Source organism: Geosmithia morbida (assembly GCF_012550715.1).
Source record: "Geosmithia morbida isolate 1262 chromosome Unknown scaffold_14, whole genome shotgun sequence".
In the NCBI taxonomy this organism is placed as follows: Eukaryota; Fungi; Ascomycota; class Sordariomycetes; order Hypocreales; family Bionectriaceae; genus Geosmithia; species Geosmithia morbida.
In genome coordinates, this window is record NW_023336201.1 from 522,390 (window position 1) to 537,975 (window position 15,586).

The following is a 15,586-nucleotide window of genomic DNA, read 5'->3' on the forward strand; positions in this document are numbered from 1 at the left end:
CCATGGTCGACTTAACTTCTTACACTGTAATCATCATTTCTTCTACATTCGTCGCCAGCGCAGCAGGAAAGGCTCACCGCAAAAAGGCACATGGGCAGAGTGCTAACAAACATGTGACTACTAGTATGACCGTGAAAACATGGCAAAATCAACCCCTCGCTTTTGTAGTTTTTATTTGTTTTTACATCCGTATACCACTATAGGAGACCTTTGGCCTTGAGGTCATCATGGGCCTTCTTCTGCTTATCCCACGCCTTCTTGTGCTGCTTTGACTGGCTCTTGGGCACGTCTGATCCGTCCTTCATCTTGGTGGGCAGACCGTTGTCGTCCCATGCGCCATAACGCTCATCGTTCTTGAACAGGTCCTGCGGCGGCGTCTTGGCCTTCTCGATGGCCTCCTGCTCGGCCTTTTCGCGTGCGAGGCGGGCCTCCTCCTTCTTCCTGGCCTTTTCGGCCGCCTGGGCAGCCTTCTCCTCACGAGCGGCGATGAGCTCCGACGCAGGGATGAACTTGATGAGTGAGGGCTGGTCGTCGGGCCGGTCGTCGAGGTACACGCCTAGGTTGGTCAGGTCTTGGTCGCGGATGCGGTCCGTCAGGACGAGCAGCGCCTTCTTGACGTCGGGCGTCTGCGACGACACGGCGCGCCGGAGCTCGTCGCGTATCGAGGAGACGGTGCGGAGGTAGGGGAGAGCTAGCTTCTCCAGGTCGCGCGACCCGGCGTCGGCCAGCTTCTGGAACTCGGGGACTGGGTCGTGCGCGAGCAAGGCCGGCATCGCGTCTGCGTTGGTGAGACCCAGCGCGGATACATCAGCCTTGACGCGCGACACAACAGCCGCGTAAGGTTCTACGGCCGTCTTCGGCTCCACGTCGGCCGAAATGGCAGAGGCCCAGCCGATGCCGTCATAGGGGGCCTCGGCGTTGGCGTCTAGGCCGAATATGCCGACAATCTTGGTGATCCACCGCGCGATAGCCTCCACCTCGGTCAGGTCGACGTCCTTGTTATCCTTGAGGTACACGTTGGTCGCGTTGACCAGCTTCAGGATCACGAGCATGGCCTTGGGCGTGTCAAACGAGTTGAGAAGCGCCGCGTGGAGCTCGCTCTTGGCCTGCTCAAGCTCGGCGGGTAGACCTCCTGTAGCCTTCTTGTCGCTGTCCACAGTCAGGCTCTTGACACCGCTGGTGATGTCGGCCTCAGCAAGCCACGACTTGGTGTTGGTGAAGAAGTTCTAGAGGTATCGGCGGTCAGCAATGGCCGATAAGCTAGAGAGGTGGATGAAACACTCACGCTGATGGTGGTCTCCCAGTTGTCGGCCTGGGCACGCATGTCGGGGGAGATCTCAACGCCATCGTTCCATTTTCCCATGAGGAAGACAGTACGCATGCTGCGGGCAGTGTACGTGGTGGCGAGGGCGTCTTCAATTGTCTGGAAGTTCTTCAGACTCTTGGACATCTTGGACCCCGAGATGGACAGGTGTCCCATGTGGAGGAAGTAGTTGACCCAAGTGTGCTCTCCCTTGGTGTGATCGCAGAAGTAGGCCTCACTCTGAGCGAGCTCGTTGTCGTGGTGGGGGAAGGCGAGGTCGATGCCTCCGGAGTGGATGTCCATGCGCTCGCCGAGGACGTCGGACGCCATGACCGAACACTCGATGTGCCATCCGGGGCGACCTTCACCCCACGGGCTGGGCCAGAAGGGCTCTCCGGCCTTGGACTTTTTCCACAGGGCAAAATCACCGGCACCCCTCTTTCCGCCGAGGTTCTTGGACAGGGAACCCTCTCCTTCCTCCTGCAGGGACTCGTCGTTGCGCACCTCGGGACGCAGGCGGGCATACGTGTTTCCGGCCTTCTCAAAGGCGCCAATGTCAAAGTAGACGGAGCCCTCTGCCTCGTACGCGAAACCCTTGGCGACAATGCCCTCGACAAACTTGACAATCTGGGGCACGTACTCGGTGACGCGGGTGATGACGTTCGGTCGCATCACGTTGAGGGCGTCCATGTCAGCCGTAAACAGCTCCTCCATGCTCTTGGTGAGGTCAGTGAACATGGTCTGGTCTGCCGTATCGATGGTCTCCTTGTACAGCGAGTCAAGGTAGGGAAGCAGGATCTCGTCAGCCCCCGGAAACACCTTGCCGCTCTTGATGGCCTCGGCCGCAGCGTCCATGTTGCCTAGGTGCATCTTGACCTTGGCCTCGTCGTCACCCGGCTTTCCCTGACCCGTGAGGGTGCCACCCGTCAGAACGTTTCCATAGGCGGCATCTCGGCGTCCGGCATAGTCGGTCTCGGTCAGCTTGTCCTCGGCGCCGCTGAGAAGCAGTGGCAGGCTGCTCTTGGCGTAGGCCTGGAAGGCAGACAGGGCGAGGGCGCGCAGGTCGTCTGACGAGTAGGGCTTCTTCTTTTCGAGGTCGAGGAGTCGCTGTCGTCGGGCCTTGATGATGATCTGTGCGTGGTGTCCCTTGTCAGTCTCTGCGTGACTCTTCATTGTCTCCTTGTCCCTCTTCACTTTACAACCCCGCCCTCCTCTCGGTGGCACGTCCCTGAGTTCGGCCTGATCTTCCCTCCTGTGTGACGCACCTTGTCGTCGATGTCGGTGATGTTCATGACAAACTTGACCTTGTAGCCAAAGTAGTGCAGCAGAATACGTCGGATGATATCGGTCGAGACATAGTTGCGCGCGTGGCCCAGATGGCTTTTGTCGTAGACGGTAGGACCGCAGGCGTACCAGGAGATCTTGCCCTGCTCGATAGGCACAAAGATATCGGGGTTTCCGGGCTTGAGGGAGTTGTAGAGCTTCAGGGGTGACGATGCCGTTGCTGACGCCATATTGACGGTGGTTGCAGCGGGGGCAGCACGAGCACTCGTCTCGAGCCCTCGGGCTACTTGTCGTAATCGGATGGGAGGGGTTCGATTTGCTGATCTGGTGGCGGATGTTCTGGTGGTGCCGGTGGAGAACGGGAGAATGGACGACGAGGACGAGGAGGTCGCAAAGCGACGGAAAAGATTCATGAATAAAGAGTGAATAAAAGGAAACAAAAGAAAAGAAGGGGACCAGAAAGAACGACAGCAAAAGGAGGGGCAGGATCAGTGAGTAACAGGTAGTACTACTATTACTAGTAAAAATACGCCATTCGCGATATGCAGTATTTGCCCCGTTCGTAAGTATGATGGAGTCTGTGAGTCACGGCCTCATTGGACTCTGTGGGTTCTTTTGAATGCTCATCGAGGGATTCAGGCTCCACTGACGGGCAGCTCGTGCTTTAATCCAGATGTTTTAGTACCTTTGCCCCTCATTGTGACCTTTGTATGTACTGTTTTGGTGAGAAGATCTTGCAAGGGTGGTGGGGACTTGGTAGTATTTTTCTTCTTTTTTTTTTTTGTATTAAATCTTCTTCTCTTTACTCTCCATTTCAAATACTCACACGAGTACACACCCAGAGAGGTACGGAAACCATGGCACCATCGAAACCCTCCTCGTTTCTAGAACCGAGCCTCCGCTCCACCCCAGGCGATCTGGCCATCATCCTCCTTGCCCGCGACACGTACCAACCCATCACCCTCGACCAGTCGTCTGGCGCCGCCGTCGATGGCTACGCAGAGGGCGCAGTACTAAACACTCGATTTGGCTCCTTCCCACATTCGACATTCATCGGCGCCCCTTGGGGATCTCAGGTGCGCGCCTCAATTGTCGATACCGGCTCCAGGGGGCGCAAGCGCCGGCGCGATGACGACAACACTCCCGCTGCCACTCCAACCCAGACGACGACGACACCGAGTCAGGACAATGTAGACGATGAAAAGGAGGCTGCCGCGTCGACGCCTGAACCGGCGGCGAAAAAGGTGGTGGCAGCGTCCAGTGGCTTCGTGCATATGCTGCGACCGACCCCCGAGCTGTGGACGACATCCCTCCCGCACAGGACACAGGTCGTCTACACACCCGACTACAGCTATATCTTGTCGCGGCTGCGGGCACGGCCGGGAACGAGGATCATCGAGGCCGGTGCCGGCAGCGGCAGCTTCACCCACGCGTCCGCCCGGGCCGTGTACAGCGGGTACCCTAGCGGCGAAGAGACGAAGGGCAAGGTGTTCAGCTTCGAGTTCAACGAGGCGAGGTTCGAAAAGATGCGCGAGGAGGTCACGGGCCACGGGCTGGACGGCATCGTCGCCGTCGCCCACCGTGACGTGTATACTGATGGATTTCTGGCAGATGGGGGAGATTCGCCCAACGCGACGGCCGTCTTCCTCGATCTGCCAGCGCCGTGGAAGGCACTGCATCATCTGTTGAGGAAGGGCCAACCCGATGCACCGGGATTCGTGTCGCCCCTCGACCCCAACAAGACGGTCCGTATCTGCACCTTCTCCCCGTGCATCGAGCAGGTGATGCAGACGGTTACGGAGCTGCGCCGCCTGGGCTGGACAGACGTCGACATGGTCGAGGTGGCCAACAAGCGCATCAACGTGGTGCGCGACCGCGTGGGCGCCAACCTCCCCAAAGACAAGGGATTCCTGCAGACACCCGCCGATGTCATGGAGTCGGTGCAAAAACTCCGGCAACACAACAAGCGCACCCAGAACTTCCACGGAAAGGGCAATGGTGCCAGCATGGACGTCGACGACGGTCGCGAGGATGGCAACAGCAGCAGCAGTAAGCCCTGGCTCCACGGCCGTCTCGTTCATCGTCCCGAGGCCGAGATCAAGACGCACACTTCTTACCTCGTCTTTGCTACACTTCCCCGCGAGTGGAGCGACGACCAGGAGGCTGCTGCCCTGGCAAAGTGGCCGTGCGGCGAGGAGAGAAGGACAATCGGCAGCATGGACAAGGCTGCTCGTAGGAAGGAGAAGCAGGAGATGCTGCAGCCCAAGAAGCAGAAGCGAGACTACGCATGATCTCTATGCTTGGGCAAAATACACCGCTCGCGGCTGCATGGAGTATGGGGGAGGTAAGAGAGCGCCAGGAATAGAGGGTGATCAGAGTAGTTGTAATGTCATGCCTGCAAACAACTCACGAGAAAGTACATATCAGGTTCTTCACACCATCAGTCTAGTCGGTCGAGAAGAGACCTGGTATGCCAAGTAGCGGCTTCCATAAAACATCAAAGCCACCGGGTCGTTGTTTGACGCCCAAACTTGACACTTTCAAGCAATGTCCAACAAGCCGTTCTCTCCTTCACCTCCACAGCCACCGCCGCCACCCCCCTTGTGATGGTCAGTCAGTTCCTCCAGTTGCATTGAAGCCAAAGAGCGCATCGCCACCAGACCGGAAACGACATCATTAAGCCATGTGTCATCGAATATGTGGATGGGAATGAACCTATTGAAGAGCTCGAGCATGTCTTCATGTTTGTTGGCAACGAACGGGATCTAGAGGAGGGTGAGTTTGACCTTGCGACGTGGCTGAAGCGAACGGGCTGTGAACCGAATATGTGATGAACGATTCAAGGCACCGCTACCTCCAACATCCATCCCAGTCGCACATCTTTTTGTTTCAGAAGGAAGATGAAGAGATGGTTGGATTCGGATGAATGACGATGTTGGCAGCTGCGAAGTGTCATCAGGGCGGAGAAACTAGATAATCCGGCATCCAACCTCACCCCAGGTTTTGGCAATAAATTTCAAAGGGCAAAAGCTCCCCTCCCACTCACGCGCGCATACAAACAAACACAGCTTCCCAACCCCCACCACCACCCATCCCAATCGCCACATTCGCCTCGCCCGTCATGACGTCTACAATTGGTATTCCCATTAAGCTCCTCAATGAAGCAGAGGTAAGTTTCACGAGCGCAATGGGGGATCCCCTCTACCCACCCTTTCTCACCCGGCTCAAATTGACAATGGGGGGTTGAAATATCTAGGGCCACATTGTCACTCTGGAAATCACCTCGGGCACCACCTACCGCGGCAAACTTCTCGAGGGTATGTATAATGAAGAAAAAAAAACACACCACATAAAGGGAAGAAAGAGAAGATAACGGTTAACTGACTCTTGTTCGCTGCACAGCTGAGGACAACATGAATGTTCAGCTCAAGGACATTACCGTCACCGCTCGCGACGGCCGCGTCTCCCACCTCGACCAGGTCTACATCCGTGGCTCGCACGTCCGCTTCTTCATCGTCCCCGACATGCTACGAAATGCGCCCATGTTCCGCAGCCGAAATGTCCGTGGTCGCGGTGTCGGTCTGGCTAGAGGTCGTGCCACTGTCAGTCGTGCTAGGGCCGGTGGAAGGCGGTAATTGACTGAGTTCCAATAAATAAGGGAATGACGATATGTGCCGCATTCGTTGCATGGTAAAGGCAAAGGAGAAATAGAGAGGAGGAGCGTGTGATGTGGTTCGTTTTAAACGGCTTTCTGCTCGGCGTTATACATGGATGTTTTGGGAACTTGTATTTTTTCTTTCAAGAAGGCCAATTCTGTTCTTTTTCTCTTATACATATAATCTTCCAAAGGAGTGGTTGGTAAAGAAATGAAAATGGGATGGCAAGCTTCATATGACGTCTGTCACCTTGCATAAAGTTCATACGAGAAGAAAAAAAAAGAAAAGATAAAAAGGCAACCTTCTATGCCTCTCCCCCAGCTACCATCCTACAATAACCTCCCGTCTATGTGATATCAGCTAAACTAGTGTACATGCAGCAAAGGAAGAAGATGACAAAAGAGATGACAGACATATTACTTCATACGTGACAGGGCCTCCTTAGCCTGGGCCACTAGATCGCGAGCCTTTTGGAGTTCCTCAGGCGTAGGCAGGTCAGCGTCCTGAGTAAGAGCATTGACATCGCCCTCGAGGACCTTGGCGACGCTGTCTTCTACTCCCCTGACAGCTTTGCGTCCTTCCTCGCGGACCTCGCCCTGCCAGAAATCCCGGGCCCTCTCCCACTTCTTCTGCATCCTTCCCAGGCTGTACACGATACCCACGGCCGCTATGGTGCTGGCCTCATAAAAGGTAGAAGTGAACTGTGACACGTATACCAGGGCCGCGAGGCACGTCGCTGCCGAGGAGGTTCCGACAGCCTGGGCGACCAGCCTCTGCGCCAGGGCTTGCAGGGCAGGGATCGTCTCGTTCTGGAGGTACCGACGCGTAAAGGCAATGTGGCCGGGCCACTCAGGCAGGACGGGCAGGGAGGACATCACCTCGCCGGATGCCAGCTTGGTCGACGTCGGCGACGACGTCTGAGGGCTGGTGGCAGCAGCAACGTCCTGCTTGGATGTTGGCTGCGGGTACGATGCGTGCTCGCCTGCCACTCCGGCGATGCGGCCCGTCAGGTAGATGAGCTGTTGCTCCGACGTGGGAAGGAAGCGTTGACTGAGTATCTCGTGGGTCAGCATGGCCACGTCATCGACGCGCCAGAAAAGCTTCCACCAGCCAAGCTGGCGCCATCGGCGGCCGGTAAAGGCGAGGTCAAGCTCGCCCTGGAGCTCGGCGTGGGCATGCTGGGACCATTGGGCCAGAGCCTCGGTAAGCTCGCCCGCCTCGGGGAGGGAGCTGGCCGCGACAGCCCTCGTCAGCCTACGGCTTTCCTCGTCCTCTATAGATGACAGGGTGTTCTGCAGGACCAGGGAGACCAGCTGTCGAACGGCAGGCTTGGTGGCGTCAGCCTCGTCGGCTACCAACCCTGCTTTGAGCCAGTCGATCAGGGCGGGCACCTTGCTGTCGTACCACAGCCTCTCGTACTCCATGGCGTGTTGGGGGCCCTGGCGGAAGAGGGCGATGGCCTCCTCGGCAAGGGCCACGTCGACCACCTTGAAGGCAGCAGCACTTACTTCGGCCTGCGACAGGCCCGCCAAGTTGGCAACGACGAGGATAGATTCTCTGTTTTGGAGCAGAGAAGGAGGCAGCGCCGCGATGTCGACAGCCCCACCGATACCATTGCCCACCACGATGGTCTTGTGCACGGGGTTCGCGACAGGCGTGAACCGGTCCTCGCCCGAAGGGATCTCTACGACGGGGTTGAGGACGGCTTCCTGGGCTGAAGAGGAGGAGGATGAAACCAGAGTCTTAGCGTGGAGGTTACCTTCCATGAGGAGAAGCTCGAGGTTAAGCCCATTAAGAGCAGCCGATGAGATCTGCTCCTGCTCAATGGCCGTTGACGCGCGCTCTATCCTCAGCACTGTCTCCTCGGAGCTGCTCGGTCTTACGCGCACGACCAGCGGCCTGGCCGGGTCATACGAGTCCAACTTCTGTTCCCACGGCTGCTTGCCGACAAGCGGGTCGGCCAGCATGGTGGAAAGGATGCGCCTGGCAGCGTGATGGCCGGCCTTGTTGTTGTTGCTGTTGTCGCCACCGCCAGATCCTAGACCGAGAATGGCCACCCGAATGGCCTCGCTGCCAGCGGTCTGCCGCAAACCCTGCAGTGCGAGCTGTAGTCGGGAGAGTTCGACGAAATTGGGGTACTGTTTTTGGAGCTCGCGCAGAGCTTTCTCAAGTTCAGCTCTAGCATTGTTCGTTGTCGTCGTCGTCGATTGATAACGTCGGAAGATGGGCGACGACGGGCGCAGACGAGAAGCGGCGCTCGTGGTGCAGCAAAACGGACATGTTGCGCGTTCGGCTGGCCAGGACGGCCTAAGTAGCCGGGCCGCACGCCCGGACCGCGACCAGATTTGCCTCCCAGACAACATTGGAGGACGTTTCGGTCGGGTAGCGGACGATAGGGAGGCTTCAAGTTGAGTGTGGTAGGTGTTGCGTGGATTGGCAAGGTGCGAGGATTCCTCTTCCTTCTGTCGACATGTGGGGGGGGGGGGAGCTTGTTGAGTGGGTATGAGTACTGAGCTGAGGCATGTATAGGGTACCTGCTGTCTCATCAAGACCATGAGCACCTTGCACGCTCCTCAGCTCTCAGCACGAGTAATACCATTAACTTCCACTCTGAGAGGGGGTGGACTACTCTCTTGGTTCATTGTTGACGGAACATGCCCTCGGTCTACAATTCCTTCATTGATATCTTTCGTTGTTCTTAGTAGTGTTCAATATTGGTCATTATGGAGAGTGATCAGGTGAGAAACCGAATAGAACGAGATATAAGACAATATGAGTATCACGTCGTGAACGATGTTGACGGACATTAAAGATAGCTTATTGTTGAATGACAGAGGCAGTAAGCCGGAACCTGATGGATGGGGCCTCAGGATGGCATCGGCATGTATAACCGAAGATACATAAGCAACACTATCCCGAGATCAAACATCGACTGTTTGACCACAATGCTTCGTGTAACGCCAGCGAGAGCATGCCATGGGGCCAATGTATTCGCCGTTCAACCTGTTGTCGACGGGAGTGCGCAACTGCGTGGTGACCGTGCGCACCGGGCAGACATCATACTTGCAAATCTTGGCCTGGCTCTCACTTTCATGATGGTCGAGCCTAGGAGTAAGCCCCGATACAATAGACCAAGCCTCTCACATACGCACACAGCATCATACCCCCACGAAATATAATTCTCACCCGATCTTCAAGCCATACTGCAACTGGACTACCAACCTCTCGCGGGACACAAGGTCAGCATACCCTCGAATATGTTCATCAACAAGCGACATGGCACAAGGGGAAGAAATGAAGACATGACCTAGAGAGGCGTCCACTGTCCAGGACATACAAATCCTTACCGAGGAAGAATCTGCGTGAGGTCTCCGGGAGATCCGGGGGGTGATGCTCCACTCATAGAAATGGGGATTTAGCCAAGGAAGGCTCCCGGGAGGAGAGCCTTCGACCGAGACCAAGCGATGATGGCCCCAAGAACAGCCTGGATCATATTGAATCCAATGGCCATGCGCCCGGGAGGTGGGAGAAGTAGGGGGCATTAAGTCAGATACAGAAGAGTGGAAAGGGATTTGAAGAAAGGCAGAAATACGTGATATCTGACACAGAGAGAAAGAACATGAGATGGAAGGGATGCGAGGGATTCTTATTGTTTTTTCTTAGAGAGAGAAAAAAAAGGGAGGGGGAGGAGGGGGAAGAGAAAGAGGAAAAGAAAAATAATAAAAAGAATGGCAACGATTTACGTTGTACTTTAAGCAGGCTTACATGGGCGCTCATATAGGCATGGCGATGATGTATTTCGAAGATGCGAAGGCGCGGCCTCCTCCCCCACCTCAGGGTTCGGAACTGCAGTGAATATACAACGATTAAACCATGTAAAATATTGTTCCACGCTTAGAGAAAGAACAAGACTTTGTCATACAGCATTATCAACTTCTGTCGGAACCATGATGGCTTCTACTATTAATATAAGTGCTCTCGAGGCTGCAACAAAATAAAATCCCCCCACCATACAGAAACATAGTGGGGTAATAACTGAGAAGACTGGACAACAGACGACGTCGTCGATGAAGGTAACACGGCATCTCAGCACGACACCATCTCCAGTCATTTTGTCATTTTGATTAGACGCCGACATTACACTGCATACAAACATAGTTCTCTCGTGTGAGAGAGAAGCGGAACAGCCTATAACATTGATTTCGAAGCCAGCCATGGCGCCTATACCGCCTAATACCAAGACCCCACGCATCGTGGCCTACTACCAGACGCATCATGACCAGGGCGGCAGCCCGATATCCGTTCTCCCGCTGGTTCTCCGACCGGGAATCTCGGTGACTCACCTCATCCTGGCGGCCATCCATATCAACGAGGATCCGTCGGGGCTGACGCTCAACGACCACATTCCCGGGCACGAGCGCAACGGCACGCTGTGGTCTGAGATGGCGACGCTGCAGGCGGCGGGGGTCAAGGTCATGGGCATGCTGGGGGGCGCCGCCAAGGGCACGTACTCGCGCCTGGACGGGTCGGACAGCCAGTTCGAGCGGTACTACTTGCCCCTACGGGACATGGTGCGCCAGCGCGGCCTGGACGGCCTCGACCTCGACGTCGAGGAAGAGATGAGTCTATCGGGCATCATCCGGTTGATCGACCGTCTGCGCGCCGACTTTGGCGGCAACTTCATCCTCACCATGGCCCCCGTCGCCGCCGCCCTGCTCAACCCGCAGGCCAACCTCAGCGGCTTCGACTACGTCGCCCTCGAGGTCATGCGCGGCCGCGAGATCGCCTGGTACAACACCCAGTTCTACTGCGGCTGGGGTGACTGCACCAGCCCCAGCATGTACCACGCCATGGTCCGCAGCGGCTGGCCCGCCGATAAGCTCGTCGTGGGCCTCGTCACCAACCCGGAGAATGGCTCGGGCTTCGTCCCCATGGTGCCCGTGTCCACCGTCTTCGCCGAGCTCAGGATGTACTACCCCAACTTCGGAGGCGTCATGGGCTGGGAGTATTTCAACGCTCTCCCCGGCGGCCGTGAGAGGCCCTGGGAGTGGGCCGAGACTATGACTGGCCTGCTTAGGAGCCACTTGCCAGAGTCAAAGAGGCCTGCTGCTGCCCATATTGCCGACGTCGAGACGGGCGCTCTTCCTGACGCAAAGGCTTTGCCTGTCCCGACCCAGTTTGATTATTACTCTGATGGAACTGAGGAGGAATGATCCGTCGTTCTTTGCCAGCGTCTAGCATCGTCTAAAAGAGGCGTTGTGAAGCATTGAAGGAGCATTTTCCCCCCTACTTATCGTCTGTTTTGTTCCGCATTTTGGATATATCTAGAGTAGAAGCCATTGGCTCTTCACCTTCATGTGACTTTTTTCTTTCTGTGAGGAGTCGATATTGGGTTTTGATAGAATATTGGATGAACATGGCTGTATGTGCAATCTTGTACACTTATGTAGATGAGAGAACTGTACTCGGATTATCAGGTTTGCGTGTACAGCTTCAGTTTTTCATTCACGGAAATAGTCATATGATCGTAAATGAAACATGCCACTGATATGGTTTGTCGAATCCCCTTCCGTATATGGCCTCAGTTTGCTGTCCTGAATATTGGTTTGTCGGCCATCGTTATTGTAACACCTGGTGTCTGAACCTTGATAAACAAGGATACAGAAGCACTCTTCCAGTTCCTTACTACGTTGGTTGTTAACAATCAAATATCTTCCGTAGTATAGTGGTCAGTATGCGAGCTTGTCACGCTCGAGACCCGGGTTCAATTCCCGGCGGGAGAGATCCGCCACCCGATTAATCGGGTTGTTTTTTTTTGTATCCTTTTCTCTTTCTTCTCATCTTGCTCCTCAAGTCCCACAAGTGAAATACAAGGCACTCCATTTTGCAGATCTCTGTCCTTTCTGGCAATCTTTTTTATAATATCATATTTTTCCCCCTTGTCTCAGTTAACACCACGTCACAATCTATCAACCCATAAAGCAAACAGCCTCTTGCGATAATAGTATTATATGCCATTTCATATTGAAACCTCTACTCTCTCTTTAGAGGGAGAAGAAGAAAACAAGTAGAACCAGCTGTAGAAATAATATTTCTTCTCGTGGATCGTGGTACTAGGTCGGACACATCGTCCCGACCATGCTGACAGCAACTATCCTGGCTCCCCCAAGCTATGTTTTCCCACAGCAGTCGACCCACGCCTCTCTAACCTGCACCCTCACAACCACCACCATCCAGCCATGTTTGCCCGACGCCTCTTTCCGCGACGCGGACGCCTCCCGCCCACATCACGCCGCCTCCCGAAGGGAAATACATCGCCCGCTACTGGTACCAGATACCAATCGACGCAGATATCAAAACAAGCCACGCGCATAGACCGCATCACGGCCCGCCTTCCCCGGCGTCTTCAACCGTACACACGAGGGCTCCGCGACGCGCCGGTATCTCACATCGTCTCGTTCCTCATCCTGCACGAGCTGACGGCCGTCGTCCCGCTGCTGGCCCTGTTCGGCCTCTTCCATTACGGCGCAGATCACGTTCCCCTCGGGCGCATAGCCGCCGACTGCAATGACACGTACCTGGGCGACTACGTGCGCGGTGGGGTGGCGCGGTTCGAGAGCTACTTCTCCCGCAAGGGGTGGTTTGGGTTCGGCCGCGATGACGACGGGGCAACCCCATTTCTCGCCGAGGGACGGCAGCAGCTCCAGGACAAGGGGGGCAGCAGGGAGCAGACGGACAAGGCTGTCCAGAGGTTTCGCAGCGGCGAGGAAAAGTACAGGATCCTTGTCGAGGTGGCCTTGGCATATGCCGTGACAAAGGCTCTGCTGCCCATTCGCATCATCGCCAGTGTTTCGGCAACGCCGTGGTTCGCGGGTGTCTTGGGCCGGGCTCGTAAAGCGGTGTCATCACGTAAATCTTAGAGAAGGAGGCGAATCACATGAGAATCGAGAGATGATCATTTTGTTTTTTAGGAATCCCTTTTCTTTCTCTCTTTTTTCCTCTATATCCTTTCAACTAGCCCATAATTTCCCAGACAGCTTCATTATACCCCCCCAAGGGGCAGGGTCGATGAGCCTTGGTGTAAATGACTCGGCAGTATCCTGTGGACCAAGATGTCGAATAGAAGAAATTTAGGCCTTCTCGTAGATCCAGTCGAACTGAGAGCCCTTGTAGCTGACGATCTCAGAGTCCTGGAACCAGAGGGCAATCTCCTTCTTGGCGTTCTCGACCGAGTCGGAGCCGTGGCAGACGTTGCGGCCGACGTCAATGGCGAAATCACCACGGATGGTGCCGGGGGCAGAGGCCAGGGGGTTGGTGGCACCAAGGATGGCTGTTTAGGAGTGTTAAGAGGCTTGTTTGTGTAATCAAGAGAGGGCGGAAGGAGGGGGAGAGGGAGAAACGTACTGCGACCAGTCTTGACGGCGTCACGGCCTTCCCAGATCATGGCGCAGATGGGGCCGGAGAGCATGTACTCAATCAGGCCAGCGAAGAAGGGCTTGCCAGCGAGGTCGGCGTCTGTGAAGTGTCGAGTAATCATGGTCAGTATATGCGTTGGCAGTGTTATAACGGCTCTCGGCTACTCACAGTGCTTCTCGAGGTGCTCCTTGGAGGGAGAGACAAGCTTGATGGCAACAAGCTTGAAGCCACGGTTCTCGAAGCGAGAGACGATGGGGCCAATGAGTCCACGCTAGAAGACATCGAGTTAGCAATTGCATTACACACACGAGACGAATAGGAAGGGGGAAGAAGAAGCTTACCTGGACGCCGTCGGGCTTGATGGCAATGAAGCTATAACATCGTGTCAACAAGGGACCCCTCACAAACTTGCGGTGGAGGGGGAACAGTAGGACCCCGCGGCGGGGGGGGGGGAACTGGAGGGGGGAGAGGAGAAAAGGAACAAGGGGAATAGCTTACGTCTGCTCGGAGGACGACATTGTGAATGGAGGAGGAATGTCTGGTTGAACTTGAGAAAGAGTTGAAGGTAGGATACAGGTCGAAAGAGGTTGTTGGTGAGAGTAGATGGGAAAGTAGGCGACGAGAAGAGAGAGGAGAGCAAAAAAGAAGCAGAAGAAAAGCAATAGTGGAGTTCGGGTGCTGCCCCTCGTTGACCAAAGCCGTCGTCCATTCGGGGAGGCGGGCGTGTGCTGGTGCGTCTTCTGGTGCGTCTGTTGGTGGGGGGGCTCTGAGCTGTCCATGGCCGGATTTTGCACAGTGTTACTATGTTTGTGTAACTGTGTTGGCGAGTGTGAATATTGAATCTAGAGAGAAGAAGAGAGAAGACAGTGGGAGGATGATGAGAAAAGAACGATAAGATGCTCCTGGTATGTATGAAGAGAAAAATATATGCTCCTCTCTTTCCCCTTCGACAATCTTTACCTGCTTCTTCTTCTGGAGAGTGAGGTCGTTTGGTGAACCCTTTATACAGTGCACTTGATATCAATACACGAAAATGAACTGGAGGCGCGCCGTATGCTTCAGACTGAGAAAATTGCTGCCCCAGGCTGCAGTTCTAGGTCCCCCGTCTCCATAGCTCCTTCCCGTTTCCTGCATTTGTATTGTCCTTCCACACCACCCATCTTGGGCCATCCACCACCTGACACTTGGCAATTGGCACCAGGAAACGGCCCCTGAGACATTGGCTAATAGCTGGCCAGGAACTTAATAGTGGTTAGACTCACTGTTTACATGCTTATATGGAAATATGAAAATATGGATATAGCGGTGTATCAGTGAATAACGGCCTAACCCCGCACCAGCGCAAGGGCTAAATATGCATCCCGCCTGTATGGTACCAAGGGCCAGAAAGCTTCTACTCGTGTATTTAGCAGTAACGCTGTCCAGCTAGCAGCTCATGATTGAACATATGCCTGGAATTTACAAAAGTGCAATTGATTCCATCTATCTGTACATTTAAAATTCAAAAACTACTTGATCGAACGAAGCAACGATACGAGTACTATGCCAAGGGTGTCATCAAGGAGTTCGAGTGCTTGGTTGACTATTTTTTGTAGACGAGCTCGATTCCCGGTATAGAGGTGCATTTCCGGTTGAAAGGGCTTCTATTTTCCTTTGTACGAGTCTAGTCTGCACAGGCAGTCACAGGTGTTTCCGGACGTTTACATCGTATATGTACAGATTACACGATACTGTTTACATTAAAGTGTGTTGCTGTCACCAACAATTGTTGATTGTCAAGGTAGTTGCACGTGACGAGGAATTTGGGGGGGGGGGGTTGTTAGAAAGCAGTGTGTCCCCGACTACGACACACGACACATATACGGTCAAGCTTCCCCATCCTTTGCCATCCAACATTTCCGGGAAAGTTATTCTGGAGTGTTTGGGC

At 54.9% G+C, this 15,586-nt stretch overlaps 7 protein-coding genes across 7 annotated transcripts; 4 read left to right on the forward strand and 3 right to left on the reverse strand.

Moving 5' to 3' along the window:
• Positions 1–197: 197 nt before the first annotated feature.
• On the reverse strand, positions 198–2,817 carry GMORB2_2766 (cysteinyl-tRNA synthetase; the record flags this gene model as incomplete). The annotated part of the gene is made up of 3 exons (XM_035464744.1): positions 198–1,226; positions 1,286–2,434; positions 2,569–2,817. The coding sequence occupies 3 exons, from the start codon at positions 2,815–2,817 to the stop codon at positions 198–200; spliced, it is 2,427 nt and encodes an 808-aa protein (XP_035319414.1).
• Positions 2,818–3,444: 627 nt separating this feature from the next.
• On the forward strand, positions 3,445–4,878 carry GMORB2_2767 (tRNA (adenine57-N1/adenine58-N1)-methyltransferase catalytic subunit; the record flags this gene model as incomplete). The annotated part of the gene is made up of 1 exon (XM_035464745.1): positions 3,445–4,878. The coding sequence occupies one exon, from the start codon at positions 3,445–3,447 to the stop codon at positions 4,876–4,878; it is 1,434 nt and encodes a 477-aa protein (XP_035319415.1).
• An 830-nt stretch (positions 4,879–5,708) lies between these two features.
• Positions 5,709–6,222, forward strand: GMORB2_2768 (small nuclear ribonucleoprotein D3; the record flags this gene model as incomplete). The annotated part of the gene is made up of 3 exons (XM_035464746.1): positions 5,709–5,756; positions 5,844–5,904; positions 5,990–6,222. The coding sequence occupies 3 exons, from the start codon at positions 5,709–5,711 to the stop codon at positions 6,220–6,222; spliced, it is 342 nt and encodes a 113-aa protein (XP_035319416.1).
• A 437-nt stretch (positions 6,223–6,659) lies between these two features.
• On the reverse strand, positions 6,660–8,606 carry GMORB2_2769 (uncharacterized protein; the record flags this gene model as incomplete). Its single annotated transcript, XM_035464747.1, has 1 exon — positions 6,660–8,606. One exon carries the CDS (start codon positions 8,604–8,606, stop codon positions 6,660–6,662), a length of 1,947 nt encoding a protein of 648 aa, XP_035319417.1.
• A 1,851-nt stretch (positions 8,607–10,457) lies between these two features.
• GMORB2_2770 (Glycosyl hydrolases family 18) lies at positions 10,458–11,456 on the forward strand (the record flags this gene model as incomplete). The annotated part of the gene is made up of 1 exon (XM_035464748.1): positions 10,458–11,456. The coding sequence occupies one exon, from the start codon at positions 10,458–10,460 to the stop codon at positions 11,454–11,456; it is 999 nt and encodes a 332-aa protein (XP_035319418.1).
• Positions 11,457–12,482: 1,026 nt separating this feature from the next.
• Positions 12,483–13,163, forward strand: GMORB2_2771 (uncharacterized protein; the record flags this gene model as incomplete). The annotated part of the gene is made up of 1 exon (XM_035464749.1): positions 12,483–13,163. The coding sequence occupies one exon, from the start codon at positions 12,483–12,485 to the stop codon at positions 13,161–13,163; it is 681 nt and encodes a 226-aa protein (XP_035319419.1).
• A 210-nt stretch (positions 13,164–13,373) lies between these two features.
• On the reverse strand, positions 13,374–14,177 carry GMORB2_2772 (nucleoside-diphosphate kinase; the record flags this gene model as incomplete). Its single annotated transcript, XM_035464750.1, has 5 exons — positions 13,374–13,573; positions 13,648–13,758; positions 13,828–13,930; positions 14,001–14,031; positions 14,158–14,177. The coding sequence occupies 5 exons, from the start codon at positions 14,175–14,177 to the stop codon at positions 13,374–13,376; spliced, it is 465 nt and encodes a 154-aa protein (XP_035319420.1).
• Between the last annotated feature and the right edge of the window lie 1,409 nt (positions 14,178–15,586).